Source organism: Paroedura picta, chromosome 13 (genome assembly GCF_049243985.1).
Source record: "Paroedura picta isolate Pp20150507F chromosome 13, Ppicta_v3.0, whole genome shotgun sequence".
Taxonomy (NCBI): domain Eukaryota; kingdom Metazoa; phylum Chordata; class Lepidosauria; order Squamata; family Gekkonidae; genus Paroedura; species Paroedura picta.
This window is the reverse complement of record NC_135381.1, coordinates 1,556,674-1,577,252: the sequence shown is the minus strand read 5'-3', so window position 1 is coordinate 1,577,252 and position 20,579 is coordinate 1,556,674. Positions and strand designations below refer to the sequence as shown.

Below are 20,579 nucleotides of genomic sequence, written 5' to 3'. Positions count from 1 at the left end.
TTTTAGGCTTTCTTTAACAGGCTATATAAAATCAGAGTCTAGTAGCACTTTTAAGACCAACAAAGATTTATTCAGGGAGTGAGCTTTCGAGTGCAAGCACCCTTCCTCAGAGTATGAAAGCCTCCTTTCTGCCTGCTTCATATGGTATTTGAACAGACCATGTTAGAGTACACTCACTGATAAGATCCTAACTGAGGGGTTAGAGTTAGGTAGATTTGAAGCCTCTGCTTGGAGCAAGAGAAGAAACTCACACCAAAATTAGGGTTGCTTTTCTGAAAATAAATAAGTACAACTATATGTGTTTTGATTACTTTTTAATAAAAGTTTTAAAATGAATAAAAATATGTTTTTAAAGTCAGGAAAACCACATCATCTCCATGGCTGGGAGGGGCATGGTTTGGTGCTGGGCTGCATTCGACTGGATCCTAGCTGCTCTAGGGGATAGAAGGATGCTGGTGGGGAGGATTAGGATCTCTTGCCACAATTCTGCAGGGAATATAAGTGGCAGAACTGTTCTTGATACTCTCATTTGCCAAATAATATATAATATTAATAATATAGAAAAATGACATCTCACTTTTAAAAGGTTAGGGAATTAAAAAAAGGACAAAAGATCACTTGCTGGTTCCCTTTTTAAAACACCCTGCACATCCATTTCCATCCTGCAGGAAATAATTTTAGGGCCTTTTAATAAATAGGTCACGCTTCTTGGCATGCACATGCCAAGCACTGCCATGAACTTGTCTGTATCATAGCTAACAAGAATCCATCTCTTTGCACAAGCTGATACAAAAATGAACCCTGGACCACAAGACCAATGAATCATTGCATTCTTCACTCCCCCAGACACAGCAGATAAGTCACCCTCTACAGAAGGCAGCTCCTGCATTGCTTGGCAAAATGTATTCTAAAAACTACCAATCTACAAATATTTTACTTATTCATTTACTGAAAACAATACTTAGACCATTTCATCGAGCAAAAAAAATATGCTAGGGAACAGTCATCTCCCTTTTTGTCATAATAGAGTATGAGAGTTGTCTCAAGCAAGGAACTAACCACCGTGTTACCAGAATACAGCCATCACATTCTCCAGGATGCTAGCGACTACACATGGGTCTTACCCACTCCTACCCGCCGCTAAATGAGCACAGGTGACTGAACATAATCATTCAGTGCAGCTTGCTGAACCATCCCCATTCGGCTCACGCCACCCGGTTTCTGACAAAGAACCTGTGTCACTGCAAGCCACACTGTTGGCGGAGAGGGCGGGGTGACAGAGGGAGGTACGTGGGGGGAGGGAAAGATGCAGACTAGGGAAGAGATGCATGCAGAAATTAGGGACAGCAGAAACATATTTCAAACAACACAGACATACAGTTATCCATCTACAATCTACTGCTGCCTCGGTTTACAAGAGGAGAATGAGAGGCAGGGGGGGGCACAGCTGCTCCTTTTGGCCTTACTGTAACCATGATAACAACAGCCTGCATCCCCAGCATATAAACACTCCGGAATCCCTGGCACATTTCAACTGTAAAAACAAAGCGCTATAAATTACTAACCAAATAATAACAATAATAGCAGCTCTATATAATAACTGAGATCATAAAGTTGTAAATATAATTAGTGCTTTGCAAAGCCCCTTTCTGGAAGACGAAGAGAGGCAGCATTTTTACCTTTCCAAGCTTAAAAAAAAAGAGGCAGAGGCTTCAAAAGGTTTATCTTCCTGCTTCCTTGCCCCCCTCCCCCAACCCCACTGCTGAATCATCATTTCAACAAATTTAGGTGATGGCAGACCTGCTAGGGTATGGGGTCACACTTCAATCGCTCTTCATGTCTGCCAATACCCCCCCTCCTCCCCATGATGATTCTAGAGGGCAAATACAACAAAATCAGATGGCTCTCTCCTGACCCCCAAATCAATGGCCAGCTCTCATCGACTGGCCACTTAACACAGCCTGTTCCCCACCTCCCAGCTGGCCTCCGTGACCCCCTAGGAAGGACGACCCAGCATCTCCTCCAGCAGCACCACCCCTGGGCCTCCTCTGCCTCCACTGAGGGCACTTCTGGCCCCAAGCAGCAGCCTCCGGCCATTCCCATCGCTCAGGGACCCCCCCCCCGCATCGGCCTTCCTCCCCTCTTGGACCCCCCCAAACCGAGACATCACCCCGCCTCGGACTGCCCCCCATCCCTTGCCCCCCGGGGCCACAGACCTCCTGCAACCCGGGCCCCCCAATGGGCAGCGACCCCCCCCCCTTTCCCAGCCTCCTCAAGGCCGGCCCCCCTGCGACCCCCCCCCGCTCCCGTTGTCTGTAATCCCGGGGGGGGGGTGATGGGGCTGGAGGCGGCCCCCCCCCTCACCTCCAGCTCGGTGTCTCCCGGCTCGGCCACGCCGATGATCTCGCTGGGCAGCTCGGCCAGGTCGGTGACGCGGATGAGGCCGTCGTGGAGGAAGATGGTCTCCTCCTTCACCGACAGCCACTGCGCCGAGTCGGCGGCCGCCGCCGAGCTGGAAGCGCCCGCCGGGGACCCCATGGGAGGCAGGCGGGCGGGCGGGCAGGGAGGGCGGCGGGGCCTGCGGGGGCCTGAGGCGAGCCTGAGGCGGGTTCGGCGTTGACAGCGGGAGCACCTGCCGCCCGGCGGCCCTCGGCTGAGGGGGAGGCGGCGCCCTCCTTTCTTTCCGCCCTCCCTTCAGCCGCCGACCATGGCGGGGGGCGGGGCCCGGAGGGGAGGGGGAGGGGGAGGGGTCTGGCGCCGGGACCCTCCTCGCCTCACGCCCTGCCCGCCGCCCCCCCGGCGCCCAGGTGACAGCGCGACGCCATGTTCGGGGGCCAGGCCGCCTCAGCAGGCACGACCGACATGCACCGCGCGCCGCTCGGCCCCGGCCACGCCGCGCCTCGGGAGCGCGCACCGAACCTCCGCCGACCGAGAAGGACAAGGGGGGAGGGAGGGGGGGGCAGCGCCGAAGAGGGACCGCCGATGGATGGCAGGCAGGCAGGGGGCGGGGCCGGGGCCGCCGCGGAGCACGCCCATTGGCCGACGCGGACGGCCGGCCCCCGTGGCCCCGCCCCGCCGCCTCAGAGCGCGAAAGGGGGGGAGGGACGGGGCCGCCTCGGTGCGAGGGGACAGGTTTGCCTCAGGTGAGTCTCCTCTCACTAGACGACGAGGAGGAGGAGGAATAACGACTGGAAGAACGGCCGTAGTAATAGCCTGACTGTTGAGGAGGATTTGTCAGCCGCTTTGGCAGGGGCGGCCAAAGGGTGGCTCTCCACAGGTCCTTGGGCCACTGGCAGGGGCTCATGGGACTTGTAGTCCACGGGCCTCTGGAGAGCCACGCCGTGGCCATCCCTACAAGGCCAAGTCTTGAAGGCCGGAGCCAGAGCCCAGGAGCCCCTTCGGGACTCGACAATGCTTGGGGCAGGCTAGAGGAGCTGTCCAGAGTCCCTGCTCTCTTCTTCCCATGCAGCTCAGGAGATCGGCATTTGTGGCAGGCGGGGTAGTCAACCTGTGGTCCTCCAGATGTTCATGGACTGCAATTCCCATGAGCCCCTGCCAGCTGGCAGGGGCTCATGGGAATTGCAGTCCATGAACGTCTGGAGGACCACAGGTTGACTACCCCTGGGCTAGAGGGGCTGTCCTGAGGCTCCATTAGATTGTTGTCTCCCGCAGCCTTGGGACCTTCCTTCCACCCACCCGCTGTGCTCTTTCTCCCTTGAGAGGGCCCTGCCTTCCTCATCTTCCACTCTAGAGTCCATTTTCCCCTTCTGGGTTTCCTTGCTGCCCAGTGCCTTGCTCTTGCTTTGCAGGCTGGACCCACAATTGTGGAGTCTCACACATAGCGCAGATTCAGTCTTTAAAAGTTGGATTGTGTGGGGAATAGATTGCCCAGCAGGGAGTCTGGAGTGTACCCCCTGACGAGGCAGGCATCTGCTGGGATATGCCATTAATAACACTGAGAAATTGCTGAGGCATTTACATTTAGTCTTTTCCCCGGCTACAGAGCAACCTTGCAAACAAGCCCACATAGGCAGCAAGTCCTCCTATGGGTTTCCTGGTCTGCCTGCCCACATCCACCCACAGTGCTGAATTTTTAATGCCACATTGACAACCTGCAGGAAGAAAGAAGGGGCCAAACTCTCCTACCTGAAGTCACGGACTCTTTGCCATAACAGCTGTCTCCTAATCAAAAGAGCTTGTAGCTGTTCGGTTTCATTATGTCAGGGGTCTCCAAGTGTGGTGCCAAGTGTTTCTACAAAATGGGAGGGGCCTGGTTGGGCTGCCACCCAGCAAATCTTCTGATGGTCCTTCAGAGAGCTGCAGATTTTTAAAATGTTGGTGTTCCAGCAGCTGCCTCCACAGCATAAGGATCTTCACAAGAGGGAGACTGGGAGGAGAAGCACTGAGTCCCTCCTGTTTGCCCTGAGGCCTACTGAAATAGTCTCTTAAAAGAGGCAGTACAAAGCAGTGATTTTAGATTGCTGTATGTATACCAGAGCCCACTTGACTAGATGCATCATGGCCACCTACATATCCACCTTACAGAGGGGGAATCATTGCTCCCTCAGAGGCAAAGCAATGCAGTCGTCTATTCCAACACTTAAGCTAATTCTCCTCTCAGCTGCTTTTTTCTTCTTTTAAATGTGATCAGGCAACATGGAATGAGCTCCAAGCTTGGATGGCAGAAGATGGGGTTCAAATCCTGGCTCATCCTTGAAGCATTGTGGATTCCCAGGGGCATCTTTGCTTGCCCCACAAGGTTTGTTTTGAATATACATTGCAATGTGTTTTGCACACCAGAAAGAGCCTTTAGGAAAGAGTTACTTTAGGCATCCCTCGGTTTAATTCATCAAGTAATGTATTTGTGACTTCTCCAGGCACTATATCTGAAGTTGCTTGCGATAAAATCAGAAAGACAATGTTGCATCAATAAACAGCAGGGAAAACCAGCACTTAAAACATGGTGCAAAATATAGTAGGGCCAAGCAATAGGATAGACTAGCATACCAAATGCAGCTGTAGTATAGATTCAGGTGGATAGCCATGGAGGTTTGAAACAGCAGAACAAAATTTGAGTCCAGACCAGTGGCACCTTCAAGAACATAAAAGTTTGGGGTATGAACTTCCTTGTGCATGCACGCTTCTTCAGATATATTGAAACAGACTTCCATAATCTTTAGTGGAATGAGCTTGTGGAAGATCTGCAGACGTTTATAGTTCCAAAGGGTCTGCAAGATGGAGCTCTTCCACCAATTGTTTCGTTGAGGCCAACAAGTAACAGAACCCCAAGGGCCATCCCTGCAGAACACCCACCTGGAACTGCAGTGGGTGCAGAGCTTCTAATGGCAAAAATCCCGAAAAATCAAGACAGCGTGCAATGCAATCATGTCCTCTTTCATACTAGTCAAAATGGAGAGAGAGAGCACTATCTGCCAGAGGCAAGGTAGACTCACCAAGGGCAACTTACCAAAATGTTTTAAGCACAATCTGTATAACCTGGAAAAAATGGAATTTACTTCCCTATTTAAACATGGCAATAATTCTGAAATTTGATGACAATGTTCATTTGAAGAAGAGAGAAGAGACAGGGTAGCAAAACTAAAGTCTATTGGGAGATATTAGTGATAAAATGTAGGCAAATATGACTGTCAGAAAGAATTACAGAATTTGTCAGTTTGAGAATAAAAATCTCTTTGCAAGCGAGATTTTAGTGTGTTTTGTGGCTCCTGTTCAGCTTAAGTAGGATGGAGATGAGGCATAGTGTTCCCTAGGATATTTCCCAGCCCTGTGCAATGTGCAGGGTCTCCACCTGCATGGCTCTCTTGGCCACAAGGCATCATCAACAGAGTTCCCTGAGGAGAAAGGGTGAAGGTCACTAACATGTTACCTGAACAGGTAGAAATCTATACACAGTAGAAACCAAGACCATTCAAATAGAATTTATTTAGATATTTGTACCCCACTTTTCTCTCCACTGGAAACTCAAAGCTGCTTACAATATTATTGTCTCCTGTTCCATTTTATTCTCACATCCCTCCTGTGAGGTAGGTTAGGCAGAGAGAAATTAGCTGGCTGAAATTCATCCATCCCACTTACTGACAAAGCAGTGGAACCTGGCTCTCCCATATCCTCGTCCAACACTGACTACACCAAGCTGAATGTGAAGATGCAACGTTTAACACTATGACTTCAACACCTTCACATGTATCCCAAATATCTCCTGCATGTTTTGGGAAGAGCCAGTTTATCATTAAAAAACAGAAAGAGTTTGGGGAGGAGGGAACTGTTCCCTGACTTCTTGAGATTCATAATGTCCCTGAAGCGGTAAAATATGTTAATGTGTTTTTAAAAAACCCAATTTCTATGGCAGCATCCTTTGCTCTGAATCCAAACATATAATCTAAACTACAGTGAAGAAATTTAAACAATAGTACTTTACCCTAAAATGTGCAGATAAGAATATGTGTATGTAAGATGGTTAAGCACATAAGGAAGAGAACATCTGGGCAGTTTTGGAGCACATGTACTCTGCTTAGAAATTAATCAATTTTCCATGTTCATTTCATACATTGACAAGCACAATTTTCTAAAATCAATTTAAAGCTACTTCATTGGTTTTGATTGACTGGGGAAGTACACTTGTTCACGTACACCTCTCTCACTCCGTAACACTGATTTTTATATTAAAGAATGATGATATATTGCTTGTTCTTAATTTAGAGCAGAACTCTCATGTTTTTCATCACTATTTCTTATTGTGTCCCTGTTTCCTCTTGGATTTCTCCTTCAATATCACTAAAACAAACCTCGATAGAGGGTTTTAATCAGTGCCAAATACCTTCTTTTTAAAAAAGGGCCAAATCCTTTGACATACTCCACAAAATGCAGACATGTAGACTGTGATCCTTAACACGTGTACTGCAATTGTACTGCATTAGAGAGCTGCACATTTGGTTGTGTGAAATGATCATACTTTACCTATCTTTAATGACGGTACATTGAAAAATGCCATTGGTGGTCACATATTGCCCTTGAAAAATGTGACTACAAACTCTAGAGGGTAGAAGGACCACGATAAATTTGACTTTGTCATTAAAACATCATTGTGGAACTTTTCTTTTAGGAACGATACAGGAAGCAGTAACCCCCTCCACAAACTCTGCTTCTGAAACAGTGAAGATGATAAACGGAGCGTCTAAAGACCGCAAAGAGAAAGAAGGCACAGAAATATGAAAAAGGAAGCCTCCAGAGCTACGAAAACTACTGGATTCAATAGACAGGATGGAGGTACCACAAACTTTTAAAACAATGACTAGTCTGCTAAGCTTCACCAGCAGGGATGCCAGCCTTCAGGTGGGACCTGGGGAATCCCCTGGGATTAACAGCTTGTTTTTAAACTACAGAAATCAGCTCCCCTGCTCAAACTGGAGGATGGCCTCTATATCATTATACCCCCTCCCCGGGGTCCCTGTCCTCCCCCCCAGTCTCCACCCCCAAATCTCCAGGAATTTCCCAACCAGGATTTGGCAACCCTCCCAGCACCCAGAATGTCTTGCAGGATCTCATTTTTCTCCATACAGACCATGACAAATTTGCCCCCCCCCCCCCCATTACAAATTCACACATAACTAATGTTACATGGATCCGAGTTAATAACTGAACAAAGAAATCCAAGGCAGGAACACTGGTGCGTTTGGACAGCTGTATCTTGAATGAAAGCGAGAGGGCTCAGGGAGCGATCTGGGAAGTCCCTGGATGCAATCTCCTTGGGTCAGGCTCAGTGACTTCACAGACTGAGGGTGAGTGGCTTTACTTTCCAAGTTCCTTCAAGAGCCCTGTGAGCATGGTGCTTTGCGTTCTAAAAGATGACCCTTTCCATGTGCGTGCCTGGTTTCCAATTCTTTCTCTCTTGCTTCAGCATTTTCACACCCCGGTGGTTTCCAGCCACCTTAATATCAAGCTGTTATAATGCAGGGGCTGCTAACCACACAGACACAGAAGAAGGCCGGCCGCTCCCTATTACACCGCTGAACGGATCCAGAAAGAGAGGCGAGTGGCAAGAGGTGGCTTTTTCATCCTGTCGGACTTAAAAGCCTTTGCAAATGGCTCAAGTCTTGCGGATGGCTGGCTTGCTTCCCCTCTCAGGTTTCCCTGGCTATGCCGGGAAGTAAGATGCCGAGGAGAGAATGGATACAGCCTCAGTGCAATCCTCACGGAGAATCGCAGCGATGCTGTTCTAAATCCATGAAAGTCAATGGGATGGTGGGTGGGTGACTTAATGGCGGCTCTGTGCATTCATGACCTCCGGTATGACCCATGATGACGGTCTTGCGAAGCGAATGGGACTTGAAGTGGGCAGCTCTTCTTTAGGGCTGCCCTGCCTACTTGGTTCACAATACCTCCCAGGAGAGAAATCTTGCCCCGTTGTATTTTTAGTTGAAAGGAATGGTAGCTAGGTACCCACCAGGAGATAAATAGATGGCAATAGAAAGAGAAAGAAAAGTTTTATTGGGATTTTATCAATGGGACAGAAATAGGGATGCCAGTCCCTACATGGGACCTGGGGATCCCCTGGAATCATATCTCCAGACTAAAGGGATCAGTTCCTCTGGTGAAGACGGCTGCTTTTGGAAGGCGGAGTCCATAGCATTATACTCCACTGAGGTTTCTTGCCGCCCCGGATCCTGCCGACTTCCAGTTCCGCCCCCAAAGTCTCCAGGTATTTCCCAACCCAGGGCCGGCACCCCTAGGCAGAAATGGGGGAAGGGGTAGGGATGGTGGCCTAGGCTGCTGCATTGCTGCCTATCAATGCAAGTCTGGTCCAAAGTAGGTAGTTCCCACAAAAATCCGTCATGTTAAAAAAACCACACTTTATTTCAGTTCTCAAGTGTGTCTCCACATTGGTATGGAGCAGCAGGCACCTTGAAGACCAATGGAGATCATCTGGGCATGGAATTGGGGTCATTGTGGGTGGGCAGATCGTTTTGAATTTCCTGCAGGGGGTTGAACTAGATGACCTTGGAGGTACCTTCCAGCTCTATGATTCTTTTTCATTTCCAGTTAATTTGTCTATTATCCACATATTTCATGCCATTGCAGAGTTAAGTTTTGTTGCTGCACAATTTTCTCTTTAACCCCCACTCCGCAAAAAAATCCCCATGAAACTGCTAAATGTCAGGTTCGAAAAACAACATTTGTCTCAACTGCCAAACAATTTGGATGTTTGTTGGTTCGGGACCAAGAGAGCTAGCAACATATTTCCTTACTGCAGCTCTGACTTCTATTTTAATCTTACAGCGGGCTATGCATAATGCTTGAAGGCACATTTTATGACCTGTGGTTTTCTGGAAAAAAAATAATAATTGGGCAATTAAAATGTTATCTAAAACTTATTGGCATCCACCGGCTCTTGGATATTTTTGGTAAGTGATGTGATCTGCAAAACAAAAATGGAGATTGCAATGGAAAAAACCTGTGTGCCGAACTGTTTATCAGCCAGCTACGTCTCGGAGACCAAGCACTGGTAGAAAATCATACTGACAAGACGCTTCACGGAGGGTCATCCCACTGCATGACCCAATTGCCGACAAGCGAGTGAGTGCCACTTCCTGCAATTGCTTAGATTAAATCAGGAGATCCGTCATTTGTATGGCATCAAAGTTACAGAACCAGTTTGTGCTGCTGGAGAGAGGATTTCATTTCCGGCTATCGGGGCTAAGCAAGATGCTCTGCGCCTCTCACTGAATTTGCAGTTTCGGATTATTTGACCATTTACTATTAATTGCAAGGATTATTTGCCCTGCTTTTCTACCATACACGACTAGGGCAGCTTTCAAAATTGATGCAGAAACACCAATATATTGGCCAACCATAACTGGCTAGGCTAACGCCCTCCCCCCCTCTGGCCCTCTCCCCCACCTCCAATGTCTTCTGGCCGTTGTTGCTAAAGGTTCAGCATTGCAACTGGCAAGAGGGAGGATCCCACTTTCTGTCCTTCATCTGTGCAGGGGCAGTCTTAAGATGAAGGGGGTGCCTCTGGAATGGAGCTTGATCCAAGGGCAAGGCACCAGGGTCTTCCGGTTCTATTTTATTTGTTTTTATGATTTGCTGTATTTATAAATGGTAATGACTGGGGAAGGCACTGGCAAACCACCCCGTATTGAGTCTGCCATGAAAATGCTGGAGGCGTCACCCCAAAGGTCAGACATGATCCGGTGCTTGCACAGGGGATACCTTTAACTTTACCTTTATATTTATATACCGCCCTCCCCGGAGGCTCAGGGCTCAGGAGGGGATTCCAGGGCTTTGCCAACTCGGGGCCCAAGGACTGAAATGCTAGAGCTTCAGGTTGGATAATTAATTTAGGGGTGTCATCTTAAGAATACTTTCCTGGCAGTGATCCCCATTGATCAAAATGGGATTTTCTTCTGAGTAGACATGTTTATAATGGCAGTATGGTTTCTTCCAAAGCTCTCAAAACATCTACCAATGGCTGTATAACCACCAAAAAAAGAAAAAGGATAATTTCAGCAAAATCTGTGAGCACCAGTTTTTACGTTTAGATTCATAGTTAAAGTTGTTAAATGATTTCTTGTTCCCCTCCAGTTTGTAGATGCTTACCTGTATGGACACTTCTATGAGGCACGCAAACTTGCTCTAGGATCTTTTATTTGGACTTTCTGTGTATTTGGCAATCCACTTTCCTGTGGGTGTACAGGAATGTTCACTGAGACACCTTCTCTTGCTGAAGTCAGACTAATTAGTGTTTGGAAACCCTGATGCCCTTCAATTAGAAGGGGCTGTCACGTATGCATTGAACAGTGATTAAGAAACGGTGCATGCGAAGAATCCTAGCTGCGTCCCGGCCTGTTGTCAAAAGATATTGCAACTTAACAGAGCATGGCAGAGGAGGTGACACCCCGGATGTTTCGTGCTTTTCTCTTGGAACAAAATACGTACCCTTGTAGCACTTTAACATCTGCTGATGTTAAAGGAGATGCAGTGACCTAACTCAGGAAGAAAGCCCTTTCTGTCAGCAGGCAAACATTTCTCCCTATATGAATTCTTCTTTTTAGTTCTTCCAAAACCATAACGTGCACATCTTGGGAAAAGCTAGACCTAGGAATTAAAATGGGCACCAGATATTTATCCACCAACAATTCGTTGGGTGCCCTTTTGCCTTCAGTTTGTAGAACGGAACCTTTAGGTCCTTGTCATCGTATGACTCAGAATTCACACTTGAGAGCCAGGCGGTGGGGCTGAACAGTTTGTGAAGCAGAACCTAGGAGGGTCTGGGTTTGAGTTCTTTGGCCATGACGATGAAGCCCTCTGGGCTGCTGCCGCCTCTCCGCCAGCCAGACCTCCCTCTCATGGGGGTGGGTGGGGGGGAATGTGGCATGCTGTCATGACCTACTTGCTGCGATTAAGAAAGGAATAGAAAATGCATTGCCACTCAATGGCTGAGGATGTTGCAGGGGTGTAACACCTGAAAAGCTGGAAGAGTCACCACCTTTGTCAACACCATTGGCCCACAGACTGGTGCAGCCCTGGCATCAATACTTGCCACGCCCTCTGACCCACATCGGAAGCAAATGGCAAGGTATTTATTGTAGTCCCATGGCTCTGCTGGTCACAGAAGAGCAATTCCCACCAGCAGCCTTCACTGTTCAGACCATAACACCCAATCTGGACCTTAGCCCAACTGTGGTTCTCCAGATGTTCATAGACTACAATTACCATGAGCCCCTGCTAGCTAATGGTAGTCCATGGACACCTGGAGTGCCAGTCTGGCCACCCAACCTTCCATATTCCTGAGTGAGGACATCTTAGCTCCATAGTAGTGGAGTACCCAGTTTGGGTACTCCAGACCCTGGACAGCCAGAAGACATAATGCTGAGCTAGAACAACTGACTGATGGTGTAGGAAGGGCATTCTTGTGACTGTATCATCCAGATTCATATTGTTTCTTTCTAAGGATCTTATGAATGCCTACTGCTCCCATTTTACCAAAGGGATAAGAAAAATCTGGGTTACCACCACCCTCTAGATAGGGTTATGATTTATACTGGGGCCGTGACTTATCTGCTTTACATGCAGAAGGACCCAGTTTAAATCCCGGACTTCTCTAGCTAAGGTCAGGCAGGAGGTGCTGCATACTGCATTGGTCCGACTGCACCTGGAGGCCTCCCTTCAAAAGGGAGGTGGGCAACATAGTAAGGGGGCAGAGGAGAGCGACAAGGAGGATCTGGGGCAGCCTGGAGACCAAGCCCTACAAGGAAAGGCTGAGGGACTTGGGAAGGTTCAGCCTGGAGAAGAGGAGGGCGAGAGGGGACAGGCCAGGAGGGCTCTCTTGAAGTATCTGAAAGGTTGTCCCTTGTAGGCGGGGAGTGGTTCCAGTTGGCAGCAAAGGAGAGGACCTACAATAATGGCTTTACCAGCTAGGTATCAGGTGGAAAAAATTCAAGAGTAGTTCACCTGTGGAATGGGCTGCCTAAAGAAGTGGTAACAGACTTCAAGCAGCAGCCGGACAGCTATTTCTCCTGGTTGCTTGAGGCTGATCCTGCACTGAACAGAGGGGTGGACTAGAGAGCCCCTATGGCCCCTTCCTACTCTAGGATTCTATGATCCGTTTGAAGATCCGAGATGAAAGACTCTCTGCCTGAGATTCTAGAGAGCTGCTTCTGGTCTGAATAGGGTCCGAGTCACACAGGCTGGATGAGTGTTCAGGGGGGCTGCTGAAAGGAGGAATGAACGAACACCTTCTCCAACCCTGAGCAAGCACAAGAACGCAGGCTGGGATGGAAGTGGACCGGTGACAGGACGCATATACCTGCCCTTGCAACCCCCACCTCAGTCCAAGGTGTGTCAGCTGCATCCTTGCTGCAATGCAAGAGGGGCCAATGTGCCTCTCTTTGGTGGCAGTTTTGAAGATGGGCAACAAGCAAATTTCGAAAGAAATGCAAACTCCACAGTAGATTATGCATATTCTCCGCCTGCAGCCTGATCCCTGCGAATAGAATAAACACATGTCTCCCCTTTCCCTAAACCATCCACCATTCCTTTACTTGCCTTTTCCCCCCGGCACCAAGCAGGTCTGATGCTAATGAAATATGTTGCTATGCTTGACTCTGCAACTATATTTGGCAGCAGATACCTTTTAAGCTTTTTCTATTGGATGCCCAAGGCTGGGGGAGGCGAGCTCTCGGTCCTTCTGTGAGAGACGTGCTCAGCAGAAAGCCGTGAGTCAGCAAAGCCAACCTGCCGCAAAATCAGCTGCTTGCTTACAAACTGGAGGGGGGGAAAGAGATGCTGGACTCCAAAGCAGCTGCCCTTGATCGCCCGGCAGATCGAAGGAAAGCTCCGCACCCAACCTGTGCATTTGCAGGGCTTCTCTGGGTTGGACGGTTTTCCTGTCCATCCTATTTTTATCCTGACGAGATTGCACTGCTAAATAAAGCGCCCGGAACAGTGGAAGGCAGCCTTGCCCAGAGCTGAAGCCATTAGGGAGAGCGCGCACACCACAAAGTCCCGGGCATAGAGGTATATACCCATCTTGAAAGAGGCATCCCTTCTTCTGCCCCCCCCCCAACCCGAATGCTGGGAACTGGAGCTTGCAAATGTGCCAAGACAGAGAACCTGACCATCCTCACCATAGATTTTTAAATAGCCGGGGGGACGGAGGCATCCCATGATACAAGCTCATCAGGTACACGGTAGAATAGCTGCTAGCAAATATTGCAACTTCCTTGCAGAAGAGTTGTGCAACCTCTGAAACTATTCCCAAAGTCAGTGATGGCTGATTTATTTCAGGATCTTTCAACAGAGCTGTACTGAAGCCCTCCGAAATGTCATTATTCCCAGCTGCCCTCGGTAACTTCGTTATTCCAAACGTACTAACCTCAGGCATTGGCTTTGGTAGCGTCTCCTAGAATTGCAGCAGTCAGCTGGCTGGCCATGGAAAGAGCCCTCAAGTCACAGCTGACCTAGGGTGGCCCTGCGGGGGTTTCAGGGCAAGAGATACTCAAAGCTGGGTTGCCATTGGCTGCCACTGTGAGAAGCAGTATGGTAGAGCAGCAAACTCTAATCTGGAGGTCCAGGTCTGATTCCCCACTCCTCTACATGCAGCCAGCTGGGCTACCTGGGGCAAGGCAGAGTTCTAGAGCAGCTCTTTGAGCTGTCGCAGCCCCTTCTGTCTCACAGGGCTTCTGTTGTGGGGAGAGGAAGGTGAAGATGATTGGAAGCCACTCTGGGACACCTTCAGGTAGTGGAAAGAAGTTTAAAAAGCCCAGCTCTTCTCCTGTGTCACGACCCTGATGTTCCTTGGGCGTCTCCTATCCAAATAACTCCTCAGAGGCAGCCCTGCTTAGCTGCTGAGATAGGATGAGATCAGGGGACCCCTGACAGGGCATCCCTCTGGCTACTGCGGGAGTCATGATTTGCCACGCTGAGTTTTAACAGCTGCAAAAAAGTATGAATATTGCCATGATTTTTACACTGTTAAAAGTTGTCTAATAAAGGGAGCCAGGGGCTGTTTGATTTGTGGCTGTTGTGAACGCACAAGAGCAAGATTCATCAAGCACACTCCCCCCCCCCCCAGTAAAGGGATCTTCCAGGACTACTTCAGGAACCCCTTCCAGATATATTATTGGCCCCGTGACTTTAGTGAGAGTTAATTTTTAAAGGGTAATCGCTAACTCTGCACAATCAATGATCAATTCTAGTTTACCAGTTTCCTGGGGACTTTTGCACCCTGATGTAAAGTCCTTCTACACCAGCCCTTTCTTTAATATTTTAACTCCCCCCCCCCCAGCTGCTTGGTTCCCAAAGCTACACCTGGGCCTCTGCTCCCTGGCACCCTCTACTGGCAAACCCCAATGTCTTCCAACCACAGGGAGCGTGCCAAGGCTTTGGAGTTCTATGGGACTGGCGTGAATTAGAACCAAGCCTCCCCCCTCCGGAGGTCTCTGTCATGCTTGAGGAAATCTCTCACTGTTTGTGAAGAAGTGTGCCTCTACACATGCTAAGTCAGTTCTTACTTCGTTACCAGAATGAAACTTTGCTGGGTCTTAAGGGTGCCACGGACTCAAACTTCGTTCTCACACCTGTTAACTTTTATTCGTATACTAGGCTATTCACAGGTCTTGCCAAGTACTTTAGACCAGTGGTACCCAACCCCTGGTCCGTGGCCCGGTGTCGGGCCGCCACTGGCTGCGCCTGCTGGCGGACGCAAACGTACATGTGCAGAGCTGCCGCGCATGCACATTTGCACAGGGCTGCAAAATTGAATTAAGAACCAAAAAGTTAAAAAAATCCCAGTTAAAGGACCTAGTAATGCTGTATCTCAATATATAACAAATGTGCTATATTTGATATTTGTATTTATTATAAATAAATTGGCTAAATTAAGAAGCATGCCTACACTTGATAACATGCTTGTTATATATCAAGACACCGCACTGCTAGGCCCTTTATTTGGGATTTCTTTAACCTTCCAGCTCTTCATCTACCGAAATTAACGTGCAAGTCCTGACCATGCCCGTGGGAAACAAATCCCAAAACGGAAGGGCAGGCATTGAGCAGCCAGTCTAAAAAGAAAGCCGGTCCAAAGCCCAGCCGGATCAGTCCCGAGAGTATCCGAAGGAAAATGACACTTGCGCACTTGAACGCACTTTCTCTTACGGAGAAAACACAAGTAAAAACACCCCAAACGCCAAAAAAAATGACTTCAAAACAGGAAGAGGAGAACAAAGCCGGTCATGGTTTTGCCCAAGCTTTACTGTGATGCCTCCGGGCTTATTTAGAAAACCAATTTGTGAGGATAGGCGCCGTTGGAGAGCGCAAAGGTGGACCGCAGGTAGCCACGAAGTTGAGGGGTCTTCTTGACGATCGGGAGGATCTGGGAGTCCACGGCCTTCTGGTCGGCTTTGCGTCGCTCCGTCACCTCATATTTCTGTGAAAGTGGGACAGTTATTGGAAGGAAAAGAGCCGGTGTTTTATGCCCTGCCATTTTATTACCTGAAGCGGCTTACAACTGCCTACCCCTCCTCGCCCCACAACAAACACCTGGGAGGTAGGTCAGGGAAAAGGAAGCCCCAAAAGAACTGTGACTGGCTCAAGGTCACCAGCTGGCAGCGTGTGGAGAAGTGGGGAATCATACCGGGATCTCCGGATTCAAGGCTGCTGCTTTTAACCACTACACCACGCTGGCTCTTTTGAGGAAAGAACTCACAAGTCTGCAGAGACCCCCCCCCAATGCCCGCCAAGAAATCTAGCCCCCCAACCCATTCCCTGTCTTAGATCCAATAACCTACCCTAGCCCTATCTTTACACTTGCCTGGGCCCCAAGGCTTTTAAAATTGGCTTCCAACGACAAAATCCAGCCCCCAATCAATCCTGGGGAACTCTCCGTCCAGCCTGTCCAAGGCCCCCCTGGCACAGAACTGAACCAGTTCTGTCCTTTGGACTCTCCAAGGATATTGGCACAGACACTTATGACCCTGGAACCAGGCAGCCACCCAGGTAAGCAGCCAGAAGTGGCAGCACGGTGCCGAGGACAGCCAGGGTCCCTGCAAGAGCCCCCCTATTCCAGAAAGACCCCTGAAGCCAATCAAACTGCAGAACAGATTCTGTACCCCACAAATGCAGACCGGCTGAAGATGGTGCAGACTGGAATTCTTGCTCGAGCCAATTCCCTCTGGTCTGCGGGGGTTACATTTTGCGGCACGACCCGGCACAGATGTTGCCCAGAGGACTCAAGTAGGGTTGTGCGCTCCGGCACAGCCCCTCCCGGAACGCCCCCATCTTTCACACAGCGCCGGCCAGGCCACCTTCTACTCTAACTCTGGAATGGAAACCAGCCCCCCCCCCCTTCCCCACACACATACCTCTTTCTCGGTGTCAAAGATTTCGCCCTCTTGGTGCTTGGGCTTGCGCAGTCTCTTCTTCTTGAAGTAAAGGTCACTGAGGTGCTTGGGAATTTTCACGCCGGAGATGTCGATCTTGGTAGAGGTGGCGATGACAAACTTCTGGTGAGCTCTCCGCAGTGGGACGCGGTTGATGACCAATGGCCCTGAGGGCAAAGAGGAGACAAGGCCTGTGACACATGGGCCTCCGTGCGCCAGGAAAGCCAAAGCTCAGCTAGGCAAGGGATGGGGGTCTCCTGCCATTCCACACGGCCACATTCCCAACAGACACCAGCTCACAAACGGTGCCCAAAGGGACCTCACGAGAAGCCAACTCACACAGCAGCACTGTCACATTGGACACCACCCACTGCACCCGGCCACAGACCTCCAAGGGCTTGGGTGAAAGAGGGTCTTTAATTATGGCTCCATTTACTCGCTGCCAGGGACTCAGGGGGGCTTTGCCACAGAATAATTTACAGAAGGGCTCCCCCGCCAAGAGCTCCTTTAACTAGAGATGCCAGGGATCGAAGCAGGGACCTTCGGCATGCCAAGCACCAGAAGAAGAAGAAAAACAGAGCAAGGCACAGCACCAGGCTGCCCCCAGAAGAGCTGCTCGCTTACCTGTCACCAGCAACAGCCCGCTGCCCAGCTGCTTCAGGAAGACCACGCGCTGGAAACACAACAGAGAGAGGGGGAGGGGGCTTGTCAGAGCGTCACGAGGGAAGAACGCAGCAAGGCCCTGAGCAAGGCCCCGAGGCTGGAACCAGGACGCCCTGCCCGGCTTTTCTCACCTTGCCTCGGTGGCGACCTGTGAGGAGAATCAGGACCGTTCCTGGGGTAATGGAGGTGCGCAGCTTCCTCTTGTGCAGGGCAAAATTCTTTTTGCCGTGGCTCAGGAGTTTACGTGGAACATCTTCCGTTGGGTAGTACCTGGGCTGTCAGGACACAAACAAGAAGGCCAACATCACATGAAGCTCTGAGAATCCCTTCTGTCCACACAACACCCGCCTCAGTCATTTAGCTGGTCGTTAGAGCGCCAGGCTAGGATCTGGGCGACTTGTGTCCCAATCCACGGAAGCTCGCTGGCTGACTTTAGGCCACTCTCTCTCTCTCTTGCACACATGCAGCGCCATACAGCTGTAGTGAGGATAAACGTGGAGAACGGCACAGCCACATTAGATCCCCACGGGGGAGAATGACAAAGGACCAATCAGTGCACCCAACTGCCTCACAGCTGTGTGTGCTTTCCCTAAGTCTCAAAGTACCATTAGCAGCTCTGCTCAACTTCTGATCGCATGAGCTCAGGGCAGTGTCCACCGTGCCCCGTTTTATTTCCACAACGACCCTCTGAGGTAGGTCACACCGAAGCAGCAACCAGCCCACGATCACACTGGGAATTTTGTGACTGAATGGCGGCTTGAACCGGACTTTCCCTTCCCTTCAGATCTCTCTCAGCGCGGCAGCCCTGCTCCACCTCGTGTGGACCAGCAACCTCCTGGCCGTTACTTACAGCTCTTAGAGCCCCCAACAGACCAGCACGTGCGCTGTCCATCCCGAATAAGCCAGCCACGGTCCTCCTGGGCGCACACTGGCTCTTTGTGCCCTGGGGCAAGGGGCCACTCCCCAGCAGATGTCCACTCGGAAGACAGCCTGTGGTTTTGGGCTAAGACCTCTTACCATTTTGCGAAGTTTGACCACCCTGTTGCCTCCATTCTTGTCCCCACCGACAACCTTTGTGGTAGTGGCCGGCACCTTCTCCCGCTTCTTCTTTTCTATCTGCAGAAGAAGCAAACGGGAACGGTAATCCCTTGCAAACAAATGCTTCGCCCCAAAAGCAAACGGGTCAGTCTAAAAGGTCCGTCTCACCTGGACCGCTGGCTCCCAATGCAGCCACATTTGCAGGTATACAAGTGCGGACTGTGGAAGTTCCATTTCGTTGCTACGGTTAACGGCCGTCAAAGGCCTCTTTGCCACCCTGACTGCCTGCAGGACTTTTAAAGGCCTGCTGCTTCTGAGGGACACGCCTTCCCCTCAAGATTCCTTTACTCCAACAAGTCCCCTTACCTTTGTCTCCGGAGCCTTGTACTTGCGCTTGTACATGGCCTTCCTGGCGTACATGGCCGACCGGGAATACCTCCCAATCCCCCGGGCCAGCATGGGGTTGCGGCTGCTGTGGCATTTCCGAACCCTCTTCGCTTTCTTCTCATCCGCCATCTAAGCAAGAAGAGAAACGGAGACTAGCAACTTGCGTGTGTGTGTGTGGGAAAACAAAGAAACAGCAGAGGACAATTTGAAATGTTTGAGGATGTCAAGCACGCCCACAACTCTGACACCCTAATTCTATGCAGACTCCCCCCCACACCGAAATGACAGCCCTTCATTCATGGAGTTCAGCTTTGTTGTTGTTGTTAGGTGCAAAGTCGTGTCTGACCCATCGCAACCCCACGGACAATGATCCTCCGGGCCTTCCAGTCCTCTACCATTCCCCAGAGTCCATTTAAGCTCACACCCACTGCTTCAGTGACTCCATCCAGCCACCTCGTTCTCTGTCGTCCCCTTCTTCTTTTGCCCTCAATCGCTCCCAGGGGAAAGGAGGGCTCTCTTGAAGTATGTGAAAAGTTGTCCTTTGTAGGTGGGGTGGGGTTGCAGTTGGCAGCAAAGGAGAGGACCTACAATAATGCCTTTAAACCACATGGAGAACGGTACCAGCTAGGTATCAGGTCCCCAGCTTCTCTTCCTTGCTGAGCCAAGACGACAGAAACCCGATGCCAACAGACGACCTGCACCCAGACACGTGTACTCCCCTCCCCTCGCAGGGGTTTAGCCAGGTTTCCACTTGCGGGGACGCTCTTATTTCAGAGCTGGAATCACCCAATGGGAACTGGGGACCCGATCCTAAGCTTGCGTTCCCTTGCACGTGCGAACCGGGATTTCGGAACACGCCGCGACTGCCACGCGTCGTCTCACTGGGAGCAACAACGCGAGGAGGCGGCCGCCGAGGAACTGGCGACTTCGCGGGGCGCGACTTGCCGGTAGTTTGTGTCGTCCCCCCCCCCCCCCCGTGGGCAGCCAGGCCGGCCGGCGGCCTACCTTCCGCCGCGGCGCTGCCCGCCCGAGCCCCGCCACCTCCGCGCCACATCCTACCCGTGCCCGGCCCGCCAGGCGTCCCCGAACCGCCCTGCCCACTTCGGGCGAGCCGCCAGCGCGCCATTCCGGTGGATGGCGGCGGATACCAACTGCTAAGCCCGGCCGCGAAGCTCCCGAAAGCCGCCATTCTTACCTTCGGGGAAGGGAAAAGGAGGCAATATCCGGGAACCCGGCGCTAAAGAGAATCGGACGTGTGACGTCACCGCAGGGCCCAATCGGCCTTCTGGGAAATGTAGTTTCTGTAGCCCCACAGGCGGCTAAGTGGGATGAGAAGTCGCGTCTGGAACTTCGGGAGCGACAGGCAAGACTCAAGCACGGAGTGGCTGGTTGAAAGTTAAGGGAATTTATTTTGGAGAGGCGTCGCCTCCCACGGCTAGGGCAAGGAAAATTAACAGAATTCTTTGCTTGCCTTTAAGAACGAATGAAGTTCTATTCCTGCAGAAGCTCAACTGCTGTGCAATTAATGCTGCGGTATATGCGGGGCTCCTTTAAGACCAACCGGGTTTAAATAAGCGTTCCCCTGTGCAT

The 20,579-nt window shown here is 50.5% G+C and overlaps 2 protein-coding genes and 1 long non-coding RNA gene across 7 annotated transcripts in view; 1 reads left to right on the top strand and 2 right to left on the bottom strand.

The window, feature by feature from the left end:
- Positions 1 to 2,940, bottom strand: part of HECTD4 (HECT domain E3 ubiquitin protein ligase 4) — a 76,736-nt gene extending 73,796 nt beyond the window's left edge. For all 5 annotated transcript variants that reach the window (XM_077309014.1, XM_077309015.1, XM_077309017.1 and 2 more), the window contains exon 1: positions 2,365 to 2,940. In XM_077309014.1, the coding sequence (XP_077165129.1) occupies positions 2,365 to 2,538 (174 nt within the window). In that variant the 5' untranslated portion in view covers positions 2,539 to 2,940. The remainder of the gene's footprint in view (positions 1 to 2,364) is intronic.
- Positions 2,941 to 2,989: 49 nt separating this feature from the next.
- LOC143823099 (uncharacterized) lies at positions 2,990 to 7,628 on the top strand. Its single transcript, XR_013226380.1, has 3 exons — positions 2,990 to 3,143; positions 4,652 to 4,759; positions 7,124 to 7,628. It is a non-coding gene; the product is annotated as an uncharacterized LOC143823099 (long non-coding RNA).
- Positions 7,629 to 15,753: 8,125 nt separating this feature from the next.
- On the bottom strand, positions 15,754 to 20,355 carry RPL6 (ribosomal protein L6). The gene is made up of 7 exons (XM_077309008.1): positions 20,185 to 20,355; positions 18,969 to 19,118; positions 18,582 to 18,680; positions 17,696 to 17,839; positions 17,526 to 17,574; positions 16,884 to 17,068; positions 15,754 to 15,949 (listed from the first exon to the last, which is right to left on the bottom strand). The coding sequence occupies exons 2-7, from the start codon at positions 19,116 to 19,118 to the stop codon at positions 15,797 to 15,799; spliced, it is 780 nt and encodes a 259-aa protein (XP_077165123.1). The 5' UTR covers positions 20,185 to 20,355; the 3' UTR covers positions 15,754 to 15,796.
- Between the last annotated feature and the right edge of the window lie 224 nt (positions 20,356 to 20,579).

What these genes read in the sequence shown, in the direction of transcription:
- RPL6 (XM_077309008.1), bottom strand. Translation starts at nt 19,118, where the DNA reads ATGGCGGATGAGAAGAAAGCGAAGAGGGTTCGGAAATGCCACAGCAGC. An exon ending in ACAAGGCTCCGGAGACAAAG is followed by an intron (nt 18,681 to 18,968) that starts GTAAGGGGACTT and finishes CTTCTTCTGCAG; the next exon opens with ATAGAAAAGAAGAAGCGGGA. An exon ending in TGGTCAAACTTCGCAAAATG is followed by an intron (nt 17,840 to 18,581) that starts GTAAGAGGTCTT and finishes GTGTCCTGACAG; the next exon opens with CCCAGGTACTACCCAACGGA.